Genomic DNA, 23456 nt, shown 5'->3' on the forward strand with positions numbered 1-23456 from the left:
TATCCCGATAACGATAAAAATGACGATAAAAAAAATACCAATACAACTCCACCTTTGTAACTATAAATCTATCACCAAATTCAGTCTTTGGAGCCCCCAAATCACTGCTCTAAAAGATACTAAATGCTACTAAACTACAACAATTAAATTGAATTAATAAAAACCAATTAAATGAGTTACACCTGTACTGCAAAACTGGAATGACTCAGATCCACCATGTTTGTTACACAAACACGTATCAACGGGAATTTATCTTTCTTTCTTTCTTTCTTTCTTTCTTTCTTTCTTTCTTTCTTTCTTTCTTTCTTTCTTTCTTTCTTTCTTTCTTTCAGGCTCATCTCTTTCTTTCTTTCTTTCTTTCAGGCTCATCTCTTTCTTTCTTTCTTTTTTCTTTCTTTCAGGCTCATCTCTTTCTTTCTTTCTTTCTTTCTTTTTTCTTTCAGGCTCATCTCTTTCTTTCTTTCTTTTTTCTTTCAGGGTCATCCCTTCCTTCCTTCCTTCACGTATGTTGTGCGTGGATCTAACACAGAACCATAAATCAGCTTTACACAAAAACGTCATCAACGGGAATTTATCGTTTTTACTGCAAATTCTTACCGTGGGGAATTTTTTTGACGGTATATCGTGAACGGTAAAATATCGCCCATTCCTACCGTCCACACCGCCGTACCTCCGCCTGTCACCTGAACCGACCTGGGACAGACTCGGGCAGACCCCCGTGACCCAGGATGGGAATAATCAGGGGTAGATGATGCTTCTAGACGGGCTCTTGGGGATTTGAAGATCCCAGCCGTCCGACTCTGCAGCGATCACTTTGCATGTGAAGGGTTTTACAGAATCGGCTGGAGAAAGCTGCGATTGTCAGATGAGCCGATGCTGTCCTCTCGCTCCAGCAGCCGTCAGGGCTCTCTCTCCTCTGACACCTCACACTAAAGCTGCAGACCGCTGGAGTGAGAGCAGAAGATCCTCGCTCGCCGGCAGGATGTGAGGTGTAAGGGATAATGGATTACAAATGACCATTCCAGGGTATTATAATGAGATACGAGCTCAATAACAGAGCCATGACACGTTGTTACAGCAGAAAGATTTAGAGATTTCATCTCTTTTTTCTGGACAGCTCAGAGTGCCTAATCGTACGGGTGCAGAGCAGTATATTACAGCACCATCACAGAAGATATTACAAGAAATTTGCATTAAAGAAACATTGTGATGGAGTCTATCACTGAGTCTAAAGGAAAGACAAGAGACACTTGCAGTTAGGTTTAGTTTCACGTTAACGGCTACCGTCTGCGTAGATACCATCAGTCCTATCTGATACCATCAGTGAGACTTGGATGGTTCTGTTTGTCTGGTGTGAGTCTCCTCTGGGGATAAACACACAGCATCGCAGAGCGCTGCTTCATAGGCTTGCCGATGTTATGTCTTACCATAAATGTCTGGTAAGTTTTGAATGAGGTGAAACATCTGGCTTGCAAGTCTGATTAAATCAAGAAAGAGAAGAAAGTTGTATTTGTTCAGTCGACTGTTCGGGGCCAGCTCCTGAAGGGAATCCACTCACCTCTGCAGCAGAAATAAACATATTTAAAGGCAGGTTCAAGAAATGGTTTAGCTCTCCATTGCTGGATTTCACATGCACAGCAACTGTACCGGGAGTTACCGTATTTCCTGCACTATAAGAGGAACTGCATTATAAGGCGCACGTTCAATGAATGACGTATTTTAAAACCTTTTCCATATATAAGGCGCATTATAAGGCGCTACAGTAGAGGCTGGGGTTACGTTATGCATCCATTGACCAAGGGTCGGTAACCTGCTGCTCCGGAGCCGCATGCAGCTCTTTCATCCTTATACTGCGGCTCCGAGTGGCTTGGGAAAATAAATTACAAAAAAAAAAAACCTAAGTATTTAAGTGAATTGTATTTCTTTAATATTTTAGTTGTAAATTGGAAGATTATTGTGATTTTGACATATTAGAATAAATAAATTTTATTGTTTTTCGTCGATTAGTAAACTAAAAATAAACGTCATACTCGCGAAAGCCGGTATACCCACCAAAACGCCATCCATTCGTCGCGACTTTCAACCCCAGCAAGGCCAAGCATGGAGAAATGTAAGAAAAGAAAAATATCTGAAGAAAATTGAACATTCAATGATGCCTGGGCAGATTCATTTGCATTTACCTCTGATGCGAGTGGCCTACCAGTATGTCTAATTTGTGGAGAAAAACTGTCTAACAATAAATGCTCAAATGTCGCAAGACATTTCAACAATACACACAGAGCCTTTGCTGAAAAATATCCAGAGGGAGAAGAGAGAAAAAAGCTGTTTCGGAACTGATGCGAAAGGCTGATGTGACGAAAAATCACTTGAAGTTGCGGCTCAATATTGATCCATATATAAGGCGCACTGGATTATAAGGCGCATGGTCAGCTTTTGAAAAAATTGAAGGCTTTTAGGTGCGCCTTATAGTGCGGAAAATACAGTAATTTATTTGTATTTGTTTATTTATTTTTGCACCACATCAGGTAAAATTATATAACATACCACATTTGGGTGGGTAGTGGGGTAGCCTGGACTAACCCTGGCGGCTTGTAGGGCTGGGCGATATGGAGCAAAAGTCATATCTCGATATTTTCTAGCTGAATGGCGATACTCGATATATATCGATATTTTTTCTGTGCCATAATTGGGGTTTCCCCCAAAGCATTATAGCATCTCTGTTAGCTTCATTTTTTTCTGAGGCAAACCCTTAAAAAAACAGTCTGTTAATAAAGGTACCTGTGTGACATTTGGCACGAGGCATTGTATTAAAACTGAGGTCTGCACAATATCAAAATGTATAAAACAAATGAAATAAAAATAAACTGCCTGCATATATAGAATAAAAATGCTTCTTGAATAAATTAAAACAAATATCCCTTTCCTGCATAAAAATTAAATTAAAATACAATGTGCAATTAATACAATGTATACAGTAACAGGCAGACTTTTCCACTGAGGTTGACAGTTGTGCAAATAACAAAACATTTGAGCAAATCTCAAATAAAATATTCAAGTCAATTTGTCACAAAATAAGCTATATCAAAATCATTAAAAAAAAAAGCTATATCGATATAAACAATATTGTCTCGTACCATATCGCGTTTGAAAACATATTGATATATATTAAAATCTCGATATATCGCCCAGCCCTAGCGGCTTGCTACAGCTGATCCTCCGGCCTCCGACCCGTTCAGACTGGTTAACTTTCCACCGTGGTCCCTGCTGCTTCATCAAAGTTCTTTTTCTTAACGGGTGGAGGTCAGCTCAGAGCCAAACCAGCGACTGTAACACTGGGGTCATTTTGGGTTGGTTTGTTTGCACAATCAGTGTTCTACCAGTCCTCGTTTTAACGCCATTATTGCTTGTTTCAAACGTTGTTTCTGTAGTAACGTTAGAATTTAGATGGATGGACAGAATCGATCAGAGTGACTATAAAGTAATACTAGTTAGCGTTATAGCTCAGCCTGGGCTAGGGTTGCAAAGGGGTGGAAAATTTCCGGTAAATTTCCGGAAACTTTCCCGAAACTTTCCATGGGAAGTTAAGCTGAGGAATTTTGGAAATATTCCAAATTGGAAACTTTCCATGGGAATTATGGGAATTTATGGGAATTATTGGGAATTTATGGGAATGTATGGGAATTAACTGGAAATTGGGGGTAATTTAAACAAACTGTATCATGTCCAAACATAAATGTGCATGCAAAGCTGTGTGCATGTGATGGAGGAATGCACAGTGCCTGTAGGGGGCGTGGCCTCAATAGCCCTGCAGTAAGCAATGTGCTGTGTGCATGTGATTGAGGAGTGTACTTGCATTAAATCTGGTTGTTTTAGCCAAGACTATGCTACAATATATTTCCCCCAACTATATTTAAGTTCCCTGTTAAGGGCCAACATTCAATTCTGTAAATTTCTTATTTATTCTCGTTAATTCCCGTTAATTCCCATATATTCCCGTTAATTCCCATGGAAAGTTTCCAACTTTGAAAATTCCCGGAATTTTGCAACCCTATCCATGCTTGTTTGTTTCACAAATTTCATCCTTTTTGGATTAAAATTGGGTCGAATCAGCTCATAGTAGTACCGCTACCACTATGGCACCACCCAGCCATCACGAAAACAGGCTTTAAATCAACTCGTCAGAAAACCTCACAGGGGGGTTATCCAGAGTTAAAAGATTAAGAAATAATAAATTAATTACTCATTATATTAGTATTATGTAATTAGAGACTATGCAACTAATTGAATAATTAATTGTTAACTATTATGTTAGCACTGGAGTGCATCACCTGCATGACGCCACAATTTGACATTTACAAACGTCTTCTACGACTAAAACAAAATCCTGAAGAAGTCAACCTTAAAAGTCTCAGCCCAGCTTATGAAATAACTCCTGATCCTTTCTAACACAAACATTACATCAGAAAAAACAGCATCATCCCAAAGCACGTGACTCAAAAAGCCCGGCTTCAGGCCCTCGGGGTCATGAGGTGGTTTGAAAACACTTGGATCATAGTATCTCCAAGGCAACCCTTAACCCCTCAAATAATGTCTGCAAGAGCCCGAGCGGAGAGCGGTTAGAAAAAATGTAAACAACCTGGCGACCACAACACTGTGCGTATTAATACTGCAAGGAGAAATACCACAAGCAGCTCATTTGATGCAACGTTAGACCTCTTCTAGACACTTTCATGCAAAAATCTTTGCACCTCAGATCATTTCAACAACAGGCCGTTTCCCTCTTTTGGTACATGGCACTAGTGGATTTTAGAAGTGTGGTTTGTAATTAACAAATTTAGATATGAAGTGTGGTTTCCCTGCAAGCTGTTCTCATCATCATGTATTCATACATGTTGGAGAGGCCTGCTAATCAAAAAGCATCTTGTAGCCTGTCGAGCTGTTGAGCAACGATCCAACTCAAAACAAGAGATCCCATATCGTAATTAACTGGAAACTGTTCTCCTTTCTGAGAACCAATTATTTTCCAATGATGCTGCATCTCTTCAGCGTGAAAACACAGGGTTGGTGTTCTGGTACAGTAGGAAACATACTTGTGAATCCTGTGTGGGACTGCATGAAAAGGAGGCTAAATTTACCATCAGCTCTTCATTGAGCCAGCTAACCTTTGCAAGGTCCTCTGAGTGGAAGCAAAACCACCACCACACATGACTTACGCACAATGGCACGAGCACATACTGGAGGGAAAGAGGCTCACACATGCATACAGGTATGCAGAATAATACAGAGAAGCAGATCTCGTGCAACCTGCAGATGACAAATGGCTGTAATGCACACCTAAAATGGAGGCATGACCTACAAAATTCATTGAAAAAAAAACATTGTAAAGCGTTTTTCTAACGTTGGTACAGTGCTTTGACATGTTGACATGTCCGCATATGAAGACGCTAAAAGGTTCAGAATAACAGCTACAAGGAGAAGCCTGGGGAAACATATGCTACTAAACACCTTTATAAGGTTATAATTGATTGTTTTTGTAAGAAGTTTTGGTTTTCTCATTCTGTTCTTGTCAGGCCAGTGTTCAGTGTCTTTTTCTGTGTATAATTACTTTCCTCCAGGTCTGCACCTCCCTCACGTTGTCATTAGTGTCACCTCTTGTCTCGTTGGCCGTAGTCTGGTTTCCATAACCAATAGAAATATGCAAAACCAAAATATCGCATAACCTGTAACCTGTAATGGAAACACCTAACTGTCAAATATGTCAAATTTAGCCAGAGAGTGGAATGGAAACAATTTTCTTTCCTCATTTGCACGTATTTTGAATCGTTGGATGTGACGTGATCAGTCGTGTAACCAGACCCCAAAAAGATGTTTCCATCCATCTTCTTCTAAGGTGAAATCTTCTTCTTCTTTGTTTTGAATAGAAGTTGAGTTACTCGCATAAAGAGGAGTCTCACAGGACAACGATTTATGAGACTTAGCAAAAATGGAAATGCCGGCCCGTTCCCTGCAGCCGTATCTTGTTGCAATTTCAGACATGTCGCTTTTGTTTTGTGAACAAGTGTAATGGAAATCCACCTTGCGTCACCTGCTCCAGTGAATATACTGTATACGGTGTGGGGAAACGGTACTATGAAAGCTGGATAGGTGGGTGTCAGTGGTCTTTTAATCAAGATAAATCATCACTGTAACTTACGCTGAACTACAGACCTACTTCCAATCAGTTTCTTTTCAGCGTTTCAGATTACATTGTTTAAAATCCTTCACAGATTCTTTTTGTGATCATATCTCAGATCCATTCATGCTGAAACATGAGGTTAGCCTCATCAGGCAGAAGACATTCGACCAAACTGAAAGCGCTTCATTGATGTGGGACAAAACCGACAAATTCAGTAATTCATACATGCTGACTTTATTTGGCAAAAGTAATCAGAATACCGGGTATGGTCATTCATTTTAACACTGAGTCTCTGATATATCTGATCCTGCAGGGAAAACAAAAAATCCATCTTTTCTCTAAGCTATGGATGGATGGATGGATGGATGGATGGATGGATGGATGGATGGATGGATGGATGGATGGATGGATGGATGGATGGATGGATGGATGGATGGATGGATGGATGGATGGATGGATGCAGGAGACCACCGAGCGGTAGTGGGCAAGAGGTGAAACACATCCCGGACGGGTCCCCACTTCATCACTGTATCTAGAGTAAATATTTGATCAATGAAATTTAAACAAGAAAAGGTGCCAAGACAGAGCTTAGAAAAGAAATGCGCTTTTTTGAGTATAAAGTTGAAAGTCTAGGGCCTTTTTGAATTGGACGTAAAGTGCTTACATAATTTCTACTCTGAAATGACTTAAAATAATAAAACAGCGAGAGAAAAAAAAAAAAAAAAACGTTTAAGGGGTGCAACAAAAAAATGATTATATTAGAAATGTATTTAATAATTTTTCCCCCTTACTGGGTCTTTTTTTCCCGCAAACTGGTGCTACAAGCTATCCCAGCATGCACCGGGCAGATAGCAGGACACCGGGCAGGCCGCCAGTTCATCACAGGTTGAGCACGGATAGGCAGACATCCACTCACACTCACATTCATACCTGTGGGCAATTTAGAGTTTCCACTCTGCCTGACATGAGCATCTTTGGAGTGTGGGAGGACACAAGTAAACCCACACAAATGTGCAAACTGTGCACAGGAAAGGATCAAACCTAGATCCTCTCGCTATGAGGTGATACCAGTGAGCAGTAACACAGCTGACGGAACCTGCCACTGTTCAAAATAGATGAAGCGTTAGTCCAAAGGAAGCATGTGCAAGTGGTGAATGGGACCGTAACAAACTTTTTTACATTATCATGGCTATTTCTTTTCTTTAGGATTTCTTTGCATCACTGTTTAGTGTGTAAAATGTCATGTAATAGTTGGTTTTATTCCCACCAACCATTTAAAACCAAAACATTTACTGATTACAATTCATAATATGAAAAAGGCATGACTCTCACTGGCTAATTTTATTTGACAATTAATTTTTAAATCAATTCATTTTCATCTAGTTTGAGATGTAACTCATTACCTTAATTTAGGGCTGGGCGATTTTGGACAAAAATAAAATCCAAATTTTTTTCTCTGAAAACCTGATTTTCGATTTCGATTTCGATTTTTTCGGTAAAACTACAAAAGACAATGGAATGAATTGTTTCAAATATTTTATCTTTATTTTTAAAGAAAAATAGCAAACAAATTTCCCTATTGGGAATGAAGTGCAATTGAGAGATACTGTAAATCCTCCTTGAGTTTAGTAAAGTGACAACATTTACAATTTTCTTGACCAAACAAAGATGACTAGACGAGTTCTGTCTGTAATGCAGCCAGCTGCAAAAAAGGAAAATCGATTTTCCGATTTTCCTTTTTTTAACATCGATTGTGATTAATAAATACGATTTAGATTTAAAATCGATTAATCGCACAGCCATACCTTAATTTCAACTCATGTGATTAAAATACTCATTGACACTGACAATCTCTGGGCACTTGGTTTCTTAGAAAAACTATATATAAAAGAGTTGTTTTCCAGTTGCATTCTCACTGCCTGTAGGAAAGCTGAAGTAGCATAACAGCCAGCCAAGAGAAGATGGCACAAAATCCCCTTATAGTGTCACTAGGATACTGTAATGTCCTGTGCCTATAAAGGCATACTTGTAATACTACTTATATCACAAGTATGACTCATTGGCTCAGCCAATGGCTAGCCACTATCCCTTCCTCTCCCGTAATCATCATGCTTCCCAGCACCAGGTAAACACAACAGTCATTTTTGAGTTCACCGTCAAGTCAACATGTTAAACACTAAATCCCGATGTAGATGTCTGACGGCAACTCTGCAGTTATTTTGGCGGGGATGGCTGATTGACATACAGTGGGCATTTTTCCGTTGGCTCTCCAAAGCTACGTGGCTATGCCCCACAGGCAGAGGTGGGTAGTAACGAGTTACATTTACTCCGTTACATTTACTTGAGTAAGTTTTGGGAAATGTTGTACTTTTAGGAGTAGTTTCGAATCCCTATACTTTTTACTTTTACTTGAGTAGATTTGTGAAGGAGAAACTGTTACTCTTACTCCGCTACATTAGGCTACGTTGAGCTCTGCCTGCGGAGCCTGGTTAAAAAAGAAAAGTACAAAGGCTTGAAATTCTGTGCTACTTGTGCTTAATTTATTTTTTTATTCTGTTATTTTATTTATTTTATTATTTATTAAAGTACTTGAATTTACTTTAAGATTATTTTAATTTAAGTTTTTTTTTTATTAATTGTATTATTTTATTGATTTAATTTGCCCTAAGATGATTATTTTGTACTTTTGTCTGTTTGAATGGTTGTGTTAAAAAAAATAAAGCAGACGTTACTCAACAGTTACTCAGTACTAGTTTTTTCACCAAGTACTTTTTTACTTTTACTCAAGTAATTATTTGGATGACAATTTTTGGCTACTCTACCCACCTCTGCCCACAGGAAGAAAAATTGGCTTGATCGAAACTGATCTTCAGAAACCACTGGCTCACGTGACGTAATGCTTCGTCCGTTGTTTTATACAAACTATGTTTGAAGTCAAAGTGGTAGTGAGAAAAGTTGAAATTTATCGACTGATAACAGGGGTCTGGCTTCAAAAGTGGGTGTATCTCTGTTAAAATGTCCAGCCTGGTCCAACAAAAAACTGTTTTAGTCTCCATACCTACAATTATTCTATACCGCATCAGTAAAATTATATAAAAGTCATTGTAGAGTTGTGTGTATGGACTTTCAATTAGAGGCTGGCACAGCTAACTCTCATCACTTTTACTGTGTGCTCACACAGCAGCGTTCTGATGCGCCATAAACAACCAGTTTAGTTTCTTCCCGCTCGCTACACAAATAATCCATGTGCTTACAAATCCACATACACGAGTATGTTTGCTAAGTGTTGCTGCTTAGCACTTAGCTCTGTATTGACGTAGCTTCGGAGGTGTGATACAGACCTAGTCACATTTCCATTACCTCTAGATTGGCGCAAAACCTAAATTCGAAAAAAGAAAACCTGTAATGGAAATGCCTCTAGTTTGAAAAAACTGACAAATGTCGCAAATACCTCTTACTGCTCCCACAGGGTGGTTTTTCAGGCGTTTTGATAACCAAGTTTATCGTAAAAGTGTAATGGAAACACTTGTTGTGCATTTCCATGTCTCCAGCAGTACTGAATGTGACGTACCCAGTCAATCTAAAGTCATCAAAGTCTAGTTTCCATCTGTGTTTGGCCTTATTTATATGATGTAGTTGTGCTATAACACTACTTAATCGTTACATAAAGGCTTTGTCTCTGAATAATCATCTGCTACCTTCATCATCTAACTATTTTCTTAAAGCAGCACAATGTAACTTTTCCACCTTAATATCATATTTCCAGAGTCATTGTGATGGTACATCAACTTACAACAGGTTTAATGACACCTCTGTCATGGTCTGAGGGGTCTGTATCGCCTTCACTGGCACTATGTAACTTGGAGGTGGATGGTAGGAACCCTTCCACACTACTGGTAAAGCAATACCGCTTTTGTCCAAAGGAGCCGCCAAACTTAACAAAAGCTGAAATTTACATTGTGCTGCTTTAACAGCGGTGGCTGTTATCACCATAATTTGTTGAAGAATAAAGATGTTTTTGTCCATCTTCTTCAAAGTTGAGATTTTCATTCCCCTTGTTTGAGGCAAAATCTCATAGGACGAAATACGGAGAGAGAGAACTAGGGAAGTTAAACACGGTTCAACGGAAACATCAACCCGGTACCTTAATCACAAATTCAGTTTCCTTTTTCTTTTGCAAAAAAGTGTTAAAAGTGTAACATGACTATAGTCACTCAAATATTACAGAGATTATGTTTTACTTGTGCTGTTAATTTTACTAATTAACATAGATTGCTGTGACTGACTGTGGATTGGTCTGGACAAAGAAGCTTAGGTAAGAGTAGGCAGCTTGTGCACACTCTTATTTTACAAGAATACATTTAAGTTTGTAATGATGCTGAGCAAAGTCAACAGTCGGAAACCACATAGCTCCTACATTACCCTTTGTTTTGGAAAAACAGAATATTTTTGCTTTTGTTTTTATCCCCTGTTTGATTATGCTAAAATTGAAATTACTTTAGTTTTAAGCACAGACATACATTTAGGTTTCCATCCATACATTATCTCTATAGCTTGTTGCTGTTCAGGTCTCATATTTTATAAAACTTATAAGTAAATGTACACTTTTTTCATGTAATGTTCATCATTTCACAAATGGCTGTAGTAAATAACAAAAAGAGAATACTTACTGCCGCCCTCACAGAGTGCGGTACCTGATCGTTCTCAAGGTAGTTCGGGATTAAAAAGCATAAATACCAATTAAAAAAGGCTTGATGCTTAAAAGAACTCTGGCTTCAAGCAACAAAGTTATAAGGAGCAATATTATTTTGCATTTAATTGATGCTAATAGCGATGTTGAAGGGGAAATCCACTCATTACATTGGTCAGTACCAAACCCTTCAGCAATGTTTTGTTTTAAATGTGTGACTGCAAAAAAATAAATAAATACATAAATAAATAAAACTCAATTCGAGGGGAATTTAATAAGGATTTGATATAAAATAAGCAGGGTTTTTGTTTTGTTTTTTTACATGTTTTATACACACTGGGTAATGACATGAACCCCACTATTACAGTATTACAGTATATATTATATTTGGCAATAAATGGTTAAAAAAATAATAAATAATTCTTCCTGCCGACAGCTGACTTGCAAAATAAGAACATTGTGCTTCTTCCACACTTGCAGCCAAAAGAATTTGTGGTCATTTCATGTATTTCTGAGACGAAGTAGTCCTGGGAGTTATTGTCTTTGGCTCCTGCAGTCCCGACACTGATCACATAAATTGGATCCTTTCAGTAGTAGTTATAGGAGCGATAAAAAGAAAGGGATGGATGGCCGCGGTCGCCCTGCCGGAGCTTATGGCCAGAGTTTGGCCGGAGCTCCAGCAGTCCTCACTTCGGCCCTGGCGGTGCCTGTTTCAGATGTCCTTTTGGTAGCGACATCTAAAATAACAGCATATTCTACCACATATCATATCGCTTGGGAACTGACTTGAGGTGAGCATGTCCCAGATTTGTTCCACACATTTGTCCATTTTTGATTTTTGATTCGCCTTGATGGCCTAAAAAACTCTTGAGAAACCTCTGGAATGGAAGCGAGCCGAGACCACCTCTCCTAGGCGATCTCGGCTCGCTTGTTTTGTCCCGCATCCGAGCGCGACTGCTCTGTTCACATATACAAAACAAACCGATCTTTAGGCGGAAACGCTCCCTGTTTCGGAACAACTGCTCCAAACGGGACAGGTGTGAAAGCACTAGGGGTGTAACAATATATCGTGCCACGAAATTTCGCGATACAAAAACGTCACAATACGTGTCGTGGAGGTGACAAAGTGTATTGCGATATTGGGTTTTTAATATTAATCTATTGTGTTGACTAGAAACGCGCATCCGACCCGCGGACCAAAATCTTACTCCGCTCAGAAGAAACTAGTCCCATTTTGCAGTCCCGTTTTGAGCTCTGAACTTTTACTAATGTAAGGCTGGTGTAGAGTTAAGCCTTACCTTATTAAATTAAACCTTTTTCGGGTCGTGAGTAGGATAAACACGGGACAACTTCTGCTGAGTTCCAGTGTACTTTAATGTCCGCTCAACAGCGTAGGATTTTAGAACATCAACACAGCAGCTAGTGCAGTATCACTCCGCCCAATCTAAAACATATTAAAAACTACAGATAAACTGACTAGTGTCATTATAGTCCCTGATTTACATCAGAATATAAAGAATATATTTATAAAATAATGAACCCTGAATAACCAAAATAAACTTAACAAAAATAAATCTCCTCTTACACTTATAAGGTGAGCATGAATCAATCTTTTTTATGATGTAAAATTGTATGTATTTATTTACTTTTATTTATTTATTTAATTTTAGTTGTTAAATTAGAAAGAAAAAAGTCAAATCATACATGAGAGAAACTATTCAGTTTGTGGCAAAATATTTGTACTTGTATGAAACTGAAGATGCATAATGCAAACCTGACATTTACTTTTAGTTCAGTTTGTGGAAAATGGTTGGCCTGGCTTTCTCTTTAAAACTTAAACAGTTATAAAGCATTACAAACAGTAACAATAGGGCAAACGCACAGTATTGTTTTGTATTTTGTGTCTTTCAAATAAAAGACAATTTTTTCCAGTCATATGTTCCTCATTCAAGGTTGTTAAAAGAAATACTGCTATAATATCGTATCGTATCGTTATCGTGACCTCAATATCGTGTATCGTACCGTATCGTGAGATTAGTGTATCGTTACACCCCTAGAAAGCACCCATAGTCACAATGAAAGAATCAACAATAAAGAGAAGAAATTTGAATCAAGACCATCCCCATCATTAAGTCAAGGTCGAGTGTCTGGCTGACGACTTGGTTGTGCTGACGCGGTACAGTAATTTCAATGACCTGATACAACCGCTCGTCTTTAATGAGCTGAAGGAGACTGCAGCTTGTCAGAGTCAGACGTAAAGGCAGATACACAAATACAGAACTTCAACCGCCCGGCCACTCCACTGCACAGGCGAGTTTATCTTTTCTTTCTTTCTTTTTTTGAGAGACCTCTGTGTTACAGTGTTTGGTGCCAGCTCTTAAATTATCGGGCCTGGAGTTAATCCAGCCAGAATTTACAAAAACACACCCCAAAAGTACTACTTATCACACACAATGTTTGAAAATAGTATCTATAGATTACATCTTAATGAAAAAGTACAATTGGTGAAGACATCCCAGTTTGAAAAATGATGGAAATATTTTTAAAGAATTAAGACTTTATATGTTCATCTTTAAAAGGAAAAGAAACATGACATACTTTTATATACAACTTAATATATAATAATATAATATATAAAAATATGTAAAATATATAACTATAACTTTTATTGATAGTCTAAAACCTTTGACTCGTGAAGGAAAGGCATGCAAGGGATTGGATCATGTCTGCAAATCATATGAGCCAACCGCATCCAGGGGGAGATCATTATTCCGGATTGGCAGCCCTCTGATTGGCTGAGGAGAGCGAAGGCAGCTCGTCCTGACCTTTCAGCTGAATCTTGACAAGATCAATCAAAAGCCGAGGCCTTCTCTCTATCTGCACAACCCCACTGAGTCATTCCACTCAGGCTTTGCCGCAGAATTGAATTACCCACCCAGACCAAAGTGAAGCTGAATTCTCACTGAATTCCTGAAACTGTGCTCCAGCAGATTCCCCTTGTATCACTAAAGCGCTAAAGGCTCTCAGAGGAGCCCCAGTATTCCTGACGAAAGCCGGTTTAGTGCAGGAGAATGGAGAAAAGAGGATCAGAAGAGGACATTACGCAGCCTCTCGAGGCAGAGAGACAACACGACTGGTATAAAACCAGAGCCAGCTGGCCCATTAGGCAATATAAGCAAATGCTAAGTGCGACGTGTCCTCCAGGGGGCAAACCAAAATTGGAAAAAAATATGAAACACCTTCAATAGAATTACATTGAAACTAGTCATTACTATTAACTCTTAAAATGGAAAAGTCATGATATGGAGAGTTATGAGAATGACACTTATTCGAAAAAAAAAGGGTCATGGAAACGCGCCTACTGATGCGTGGGACATGGGGAAAAATTCAAAATTAAAGGTTTGTTAATCTCACAGGATCTTTTCCACAAAGACTGAAGCCAGCCACTCCTGTGAAAATGTGCTTTCAAGCTAATTTATTATGAAAACAATCACTTATTCTTATACTTTGTCAGAGAGCACTTAAAACTCAAACCCTCTGACAAAACCATAGACTGTATGATTGGACTGTGACACGGCGCCGTGTTGCAAATACATGCAAACATCCTTAGATGAAACAGGAACTCACCCAGTTCTGCTGGGACCAGGCCTGCACGATTACGGCCAAAATGATAATCACGATTATTTTGATCAATATTGTGATCGCGATTATTCAATGAATTTAGGCCCCGTTTACACGGGGCAAAAACGGAGGCGTTTTCATGCGTTTTGGCCGTTCGTTTACACGAAAACGGAGGTCAAAGCCCCCAAAAACGATAATTTCTGAAAACTCCGGCCAAAGTGGAGATTTTCAAAAACTCTGTTTTCACGTTTGCGTCTAAACAGAGAAAACGGAGGAAAACGGAGATTTACGTCACATTATGCGACAGAAACATCACCAGTAGCGTCATGAGTGCGACCTGTGTTTACAATTTGTTTGGCCACCATCAATATTTTATTTTATTTTACCTGTTTTAAATTCTCTCAGACTCTCGTTCCGTCTTGGAAGTAAAGCCTGAATTATGGTCCCGCGTTAAATCGACGCAGAGCCTACGGCATAAGGTACGTGGCGATGCGCCGTACGGTGTGCGTCGCCGCGTACCCTACGCCGTAGGTTCTGCATCGATTTAACGCGGGACCATAAATCAGCCTTAACTGGAAGTTACACGTGTCATTTGTTGATGTTTTTCCAGGATTCTGATTGGCTGGCTTGACGTTAACAGCGTATTCATGCGGGTCCGTGTAAACGAGGATATTTTTGAAAACGTAGAGGGGAAAATATCAGTTTTTGTAAATACCCGGCTACGTGTAAACGTGGCCTTAGTCCAATATTTTTTATTGCACTCATGTAAACATATCACATCTGTCTGCTACATTACTGCTTATTTACAAACATTTGCATAAAAATAAAATTGGTGCTCGTTCTTCACCTTAATTTCAGTGCCTTCATAATAGTAATACAAATAAATGTAACACAAAAGCAAATAAACGGGACACTGCTTACACTCACTAACGTTATACATTTCTATTGAATAACAGGCCTTTTAAAACAAACAGCGTTCACCTGCATCATGGATAAGAATTGACATTTGAACTAAACAAAATTGAAGCTATCATTATGTTTACTGGGTACATATCTTTGGGCGAATGGAGTGTGATTGCTTTAGTATTCTCGACATGTCTTTGCGAAGTGGATGATACAGTGACACGCTGTAGTAGAGGTTGTTTTAAGGGACATTTGAGATGATGATGAACCACTCGGGAGAGAGCAACGGATGCAAGGTTTTTCTTTGCCTTCATGCATTCATCGTAGCTGACGTTGTGGTTGAATAGGTTAGTTGTGTTGGCTTGTGGCACAGAAACACCTTTAGAGGCATATTACCTGTTCCTGGTTAACATCGCTTGACCTAAATCTGAAATATTTCCAGACAACAGATGATGATCTGCGTCGAGGGACAAGCACTCCGTCCTCTACTGTGGCAGAATGTTGTCTCGACTTCTCTTTTAGCATCAAATCCAGACTGTATCCAGTAAAATTCCTGCGAGTGAGGTTAAGTAATTGGCTCATGCAGAGGGCACGCTGTGAGTCAGTGGTCTCTTATTGGCTCATGTGGCAAGTCGCACACACACATGCACAGAATTATTGAGACAGTGGTCTCACGTGAGCATCTGATTTGCTTTGCAGAAATGTTGTTTTTTTCACCCACCCATTTTTTTTTATATAATAATCGCACGATCACATAATTTGGATTGTGGGAAGCCAAAATTGGGATCGCGATTAAAATTCGATCAATGTGCAACCCTAGCTCTGACCCACATTCACTTGGACTGCCACTAGTGGGGTTACAGCCATCATAGCTGACTTGACTGCAGGTCCAAGCGGACTTTTGCTGTTCCATCGGCCTAACCAAGCCAGAGGAGATGAAGAACTTTGCAGTGGAATCTCCCGTTTCAAATGTCATTTAGGTGGCAAAATCAGAAATACCCCATGAGTTTAGCCAACACTTGGTTTGCACAAGCTGCCTGCTCTTAGCTAACCTCCTCAGGCCACGCCAGACCAACTCACGGCTGCTCACGACAATCTGCATGTAAAGTTAACAGCACAACCAAACATCTTCTCTCTGAAATAACAACTGTTCTGCTCTGCTGGATGTTTTATTTTATCTTTTGGATCTCAGAGGTCAATACAGTTATAAGCACTAAGTAACAAAAGCAGCGTCAGCTGGACATTGGCTGTGCTGGCCGCCAATTATAAGCTTTGTAGCCAGCCCCCAGTGGTCAGTTGAGGAACTGCACTTTTTCATAGCTCTGCAAAAGACTAAGCCCAGAAGTTGAGATGTTGGGACTTTGTTTGGTGCCACCTACTTCTGGAAATATGCCCTTTCAGGGCTTTGTGACATCACAGATCAGAGTAGATGGATACAGCTTTCCGGGTTTTTTTTTATTTCCGTGCAACTTCGCATCTTGCTGCATTGGCTGCACATCAGAAAGGGTTGGTGCAAAGCTGTAGGACAGATCTCCAAAGAAGCATGCCGTGTGAAAGCGCGGGAATCAAAGCTTTGATCTCAGCCCATAAAACAAGAGGTTTTTAAAAAAAAAGGTTTTAATATGACTCTTTTAACACAGCGGGAAGTGAAGAGCCTGCAGACTTAAACTAAGTAGATAGTTCAGCCTTTTTATGAAACGTATATACATAAATTAGAAAAACCCTCTATAAGTGTGTTACAAATAATGGATTTTAAATCAATAAGAGGGAATTGATTTAAAAAAAAAAATATTTCCACAATGAAATAAAACACGGAAAACCTTAAAAGGTATGAAAACTTTGTTAACCACTACACATTAAATTTGATTTAACATGCTCACATCTCAGTGTGCATCTTTTATTTTGCTGTTGATTGATCTTCCGAAAATCAAAGACCTTTTGAAGTGCATGTAGATAATGCATTTAAAACGAGCTTAGGAAGTGACGGCTATGCACCATCCTGTGCGCTCATTCAGCAGATCTTTGAACATGCTAATAAGTATGTAAAGCATTATGCAGGCACAATGAAATTAAGACCGCCTGAATCCTGATTAACTTTCCATCTGTGAGCCAGAAAAACGGCGTCACTGATACTTCCTCAACATCTTGACATCATAACATGTCTGTGACCAGAGAGCTGCGGGGATTCGTGAAAAAGCTGAAGGCACAGTCTGGTTTGACATTTGTAAGTGCCAACTTTTCCTCGTCTGCAGGGGATTCGAGCAGCCGATTTAAAATGTCCCTGAACTTGAAAACGAGGCTTCTTGATGTGAGATACATGAGATCATTAGAGACCTGTCGTTATCCATCAGTAAGCTCTACTACAGACAAATTCAGGCCTAAATGAGCGATTAAAACGTAAATCACTTCTGCCGTGCGCTCATCGCCGGTCGCCGTGCTGATAATTCAACACAAGCACTTTAAAAAGTCACTGCAATCATATCTCGGCTACACTCAGCAGCCCACTGGAGAGTGAAGGAGCTCCGACGGATCATCTGCTGCACAGGGCTGGACCAAACACACGCATGCAGTACAGTAATAGTCCAACAGATGATGGCTCTTGGAACAGCGTGAGTGGTGGAGGGGTGTAAGACGGTCCCTTATGTCACATGGTGGAAAGAGAGGGACTGAGGGAGGAGAGGAGTGCTGCAATGCATTTGTGGCGCGCTGTCTCTTTAAGTACGGCCACTCTTAACGGGAGCCGCCGTATCAAACTACTGTAAAACCAGCGTGGATGGGGACGGACGGCTCGGTGGCCGGCGGTCTGCTTCCGCCGTGTCCGTCTCCATCCCGGAGAACTGAGAGAAGGAGCAGGAGAGGACACGGTGTGAAGGTAGAAAAAGCATGTGAGCCTGTGTGTGTGGGTGGCTCAGCACGAGGGGAGGGTCGGCCACGGTGGAGGAGAAAGAACTGAGAGAGGTGTGAGTTTAAGAGAGCGAATGGGGGAAGAGAGAAAAATCAAGCCAAGATAGGAAGGCCTATCTCCGCTGCTGCCTGCCTCCCACTAGCTGCCGGTACTTGGCATGACTGCGGATGGTGAGCCCGGTGGATCAGCTGCACACGCTCGGCAGTGTGGGCTCAGATACATCTGCAACAGCGTTACACCCCAACCCCCCTCCCAGCCCCCCGACTCCCCCCTCTCTCCCCCATGTGGAGCTGTATCTCATCACAAATCACTTTCACACTAATATATGCCCTCTTACCACATATTTTATCCCTGAATGTTGAGTCACTGTGCAGCAATAAATATCACACAGTGTTACATAATCGCTTCGAGTAACCATGGAGCTCCTAATGTATGGAGGAGCCGGGTTGAAGTAGTGGACCAAAATGTGCGTGAGGTCTTTCTTTCATCCTTTATTGTGCTTATACTTCATCATCCGATCCGTAAAGTGTGAGATGAAATGAAAAGATTTATTATGTTTGCTTACTTTTTCCAGCTACAGTCTAGAAACTATTACCAATATTGATTTAGCAATGATAAAAGATGGTCATTTTAAAAGCTGATTCATCGTGATAAACATCGCTCGTCTTAAATTTCCTGACTGGAAATGTTGCTAAATAGTGGATATAACACGCTGCTTTAAATGTACGCCAATTAACCAGTTTACAGGTGTTATCTATCATTAAGAAAAATGTATAAAAATGTGTAAGAGATGCTTTGTCTCCACATCAAATACGTAACGTCGCCATAATCACACATTTGTGCTTGTTTGAGTCAAACCACGTTTTTCAATGGTTACCACCAATCAACTGCACCTGACGGCAACGTTGAAAGGTGGGTATGAAAAGTCTTGTTGGGTCAAACACAGCTTGAATGCCGTTGTTAGGAATGGCAACCAAAAGAACCTTCCAACAATAATCTGCTAATAGACATTTTAAACCCTTACGTTAAAGCATTCATGTGTTGTGTTGGGGAACGTGAGGCTGCTGGCGAATGAACAGAAATGCATGGAGGGCTGACAGAGACAAGGTAGGGACATCAGGAAGGACACGGCTGCACAACAGACACCAACGTCCCTGTTGAAACTCCAGCCGACTCGGGCGGAACGAGACCGCCGACAGAGCGGTGAGGGACAGAGTCGTGCCACAGTGCGGGAGCGTCTCTGCACCCTGGATACTGGAACGATGACTGTTACCCCTTTTCCAACAAACTGGTTCCAGGGCTGGTTCTGGGCCAGAGCTGGTGCTGGTTCACAACTCGTTCAACTCGCAAACCAGTGGTGAACCGGTTTGCTTTTTCATAGCTCGGGGTGCTAACGGGAGCCACGTCATTACGTAACTGCAAACGTCAGTTACATCGTTGCGTTTGCAATGCTGCGAAAGTTGAAGCAACAACGTATTTCCTTTAATACGGACTTGGACCACGTAGCTCCTCCATGGACACATCTCTAAAAGACAGGTTGTCTACTCCTCAGACCACTGCTGCTTTGCTGCATCCAGATTAATTCTTATTTGAAAATGTCTCCGTCTCCCAGTCTTGCTATTGCTGTTGGCCTTAACAACTCCGCCCCCTCCGCTTACGTAAGGGTTCTTTCCTCTAGCCCGGCAAAGAGTTGGTTCTACCTTGGAACCGGTTCTTCTGGCCCGGAACCAGTTCTTTGTCAGTGGAAACAGAAAGCCTGGTTCCAAACTCAGCAATGGCCCAGAACCAGAACCAGAACCAGCCCTGGAACCAGTTTGGTGGAAAACGGGTATCTGAGACCCGTACTTGTCGTCTACAGAGAGCTCACCTGCGTTAGCTGCTGGCGTTAACAGCTCGGATGTTGCCAGGTTGCAAACATTTCAGCGCGTTCATGGTGAACTTCTCCTCCGTCTGCTACGCTTCCAACACTTACCCCCCCCCCCCCCCCCCCCGAATCATTATCATGAACAATCAAGATGAAGATATGTTGTGTTTGGAGTCTTAAAAATTGAATAATTTGTCATTTTTTTAACATGTATTACGCAAAATATAGCTTTTTAGACATGTACCTCGCCTTGCAGAACTAGGCTGAAAGATTCAGTCGGTGGGTGTTGTCGCAGTTTTGTTCATTTACTTTTCTAACACTTGCATGTAATATATCATCTGCTATCACACATATCGTCTATTTCATGACGTGGCTGCAGCTACATGTTTGAGCTAAGAGTGCTAGCGCACTTAACTCACATTTAATAAGTGTGCTAGCCATTTGTTTGCTGTAATAGCAGATAGTACAACATCCATAGTACTATTTACGGTGTACGTTTGACAAAGGTAGCGCGTCACCGCCAGTAGCCTTTACTGACTTCAGCACGAAACAAAAACGCCGAAGCCAAAGTGAACTGAAGCGTCACTGCAGGTGATGGTCTCAGTGAGTCACAGCTCTGTCTTCTTGTGGCCGGGTGGAGATTGTAGAGTATGATTATGTCCACATTTTAACGGAGCAGTAACAACGAGAACATGCTGACAAATCCATCAGCTGTTTGGAAAAGAGAAAAAAAAAAAAAAAACAGGAAAACTAAAATCTACAGATGCCAAAGTTAACCCAACATCCGGCTAACGCGACACATATCTGGACGCCGGCAGCATTTGCGAGTTAAAACGGATGTTTCAGTCTCTATAAATGTTCCAGTGAAACACAAACACTGATTTTATCCAACAACGCTGCTAAAAAACACTGAAACACCACGGCTATCACAAATCACACCAACTGCCATCACTGGCAGGTTCGGAAGGTGCGGCACTGTGCTCACAATTTCCTGGCAATGACTCCCAGAGTGGGCTTGCACTCACGCACACACACACACACACACACACACACACACACACACACACACACACACAATGGCAGAGCACACCACCACAATTATGCAAGAAACTTCTCTATCTGCTGTTTTAGCCATTATCTGCTCCGCTCTGAGGGACCGGGAGGCGGAGGGAAGAGGGAAGAGGAAGCAAAGCGACTGTCACAGTAAAATCTGTGTCTCCTCTTCATGTGCGACTCCCGTGACGACTCCTGGGTCACGGACAAGTCCAGGAGCTGACGGTTCGGTTGTTCTGGTCAACATTAGTCTTCATTTTTTGATGCACACATGTATTTTAAGGTGTGTGTGAGTGAACACCTGCTGAGATTTACCCTTACAGTCACAGCAGCACACCTCCACTCTCTCCTGAAGCCACACACCGACTACACACTGCTCTTCCTCACACACACACACACACACACACACACATCTACCCTCCTTCATGACAGGTACTCACACAAACCACGACACCCTCAGTCCTTCACTGATGCTCCAAACTTTGTGCTGGCGGTTCCATCTCACTCCGGTCGGACTCCCACCTTTTACACTTTGCTTTTGCCAAACGTTACCATCTAACTAACCACACTCTCTCTCTCACACACGCACACACGCACACACTCTCTCTCACACATGCACACGCTCACACTGCAAATTGAACGGCTGGATAGATGTGAGGCGGCTCACTGCAGCACGCCTGCTCACATCTAGCATTAGTCACAGTTGCAGTGCAACGATACCAGGGGATTGTGGCTCCGGCGTGCACCGGGGCGCCTTTCACCCACTCACGCTCGAGTGTGAGGGGAAGAAGAGAGTCGCCTCTCAACACGGTCATCTGCATATTTCAACGGGCCAAAGTTTCTGTTCCACTGGGAGGCAGGCAGGGTCCAGTCCATTTAGTCCTCCTCTCACTAAATAAATCCCACACATATTTCATGCAATACAGTTAGGGAAAAAAGTCACTCTTTCATGGCAAGAAAAAGGAAGATAATTATATGATTTAGTAACAAAATCCACATGCTTGCATGCTCCTGCACTGCATGTGCCTGGAATATTAAAGGCATTTTACAGCGACTAAAGCATACAGGTTGGATGAACTCCTTTATGTGCAGCAGTGGAGAGGCTGCATCAAACAAGTGCTCTCCATCAAGTCCTTCCCGATATTACAGCTTTTATTCAGCTCCCAGGCGGAGGCAGCGCACCGTGGCAGCAGCGCACACCTATGCACCTTGATACAATACTATAAGTGCCGCATGCACTTAAAGCTGATTTATGGTTCCGCGTTACACCAAGGCAGAGCCTTCGCCGTAGGCTCTGCGTTGGTGTAACGCGGGACCATGAATCAGGCGTTATAGTGCGCGCCTGTGTGGCCATCTACCTACGGTGCGCTCCGGGCTGCGTCTCCTCCGGCGGAGAGGCAGGAGAAGGAGCAGAGAGAGAGACAGAGGAGGGATGGCGAGGCGCGGGGGAGGAGGAGGAGGAGGACGGGAAAGGAGGGATGCAGTGGGAGCCGGGAAAAGAGGAGAAATTAGGAGAAAATAGGAGCAAAACGGAAAAAGATCACGGCTCCTCTTCTCTTACCTTGAAAGGGAACATAGGACATGTTCCCCCAGCATTGGACGTGGGCTCCGCGGGCGCGTCGGGCTCTCGGTGCTCAGAAGTAAAAACCGGGAACCAAATTGCAAAAAGAAATGAGGAGGAAAAAAAAAAAAAAAAAAAAGAAAAGAAAATGGAAAAACGCGCGATTTTTTTTTTTCTGCTGTACTCACGCACGGAGTCGGAGGAGAGGCCAATATTCCGCGGGTGCCCGAGCTGGCATCGTAATCCACGACCGCTCCGGCGAGAGGTGTACTATTTAAAATAAATAAATAAATAAATAAAAAATACGCACAGGATGCGGGGATATGTGTGTGCGCGCTTGTGCGTCTCCGGTGCGCGCAGCCGCTGAGGTGTGAGGGTGAAGCACGGGCGGGTGTGTGTGTGTGAGTGTGTGAGTATGTGTGTGCATGTGTGAGAGTGTGTGTGTGTTTGAGTGAGCGCGAGGAGAGGGAGGTGTTCTGTCGAAAAATGCTACCACCGCATAAACCGATAGCTTCTGTCCATCGATTTTTGCTACCCTATCAAAAAATGCTACCTAACGGTTTTCTACCTTTGTAGAGCTACAATTTTACTGTGTTTTACTCCATAGCCCACTTCCTTTTCCCCCAAGTGGTCCTTGTCTCTTGCCAGGCCGTCGTAAATAAGAATCTGTTCTTAATGACTTGC

At 41.6% G+C, this 23456-nt stretch overlaps 1 protein-coding gene across 10 annotated transcripts in view; it reads right to left on the reverse strand.

The window, feature by feature from the left end:
* The window catches only part of syngap1b (synaptic Ras GTPase activating protein 1b), a 308706-nt gene extending 285854 nt beyond the window's left edge, over nt 1-22852 (reverse strand). For all 10 annotated transcript variants that reach the window (XR_009781899.1, XM_061717453.1, XM_061717452.1 and 7 more), the window contains exon 1: nt 22773-22852. Coding sequence is in view for 9 of the 10 variants with exons in the window: in XM_061717453.1 (XP_061573437.1) it covers nt 22773-22794 (22 nt within the window). In the remaining variant the exon portion in view is untranslated. The remainder of the gene's footprint in view (nt 1-22772) is intronic.
* Nucleotides 22853-23456: the final 604 nt, after the last annotated feature.

Source organism: Cololabis saira, chromosome 3 (assembly GCF_033807715.1).
Source record: "Cololabis saira isolate AMF1-May2022 chromosome 3, fColSai1.1, whole genome shotgun sequence".
Lineage (NCBI taxonomy): Eukaryota > Metazoa > Chordata > Actinopteri > Beloniformes > Belonidae > Cololabis > Cololabis saira.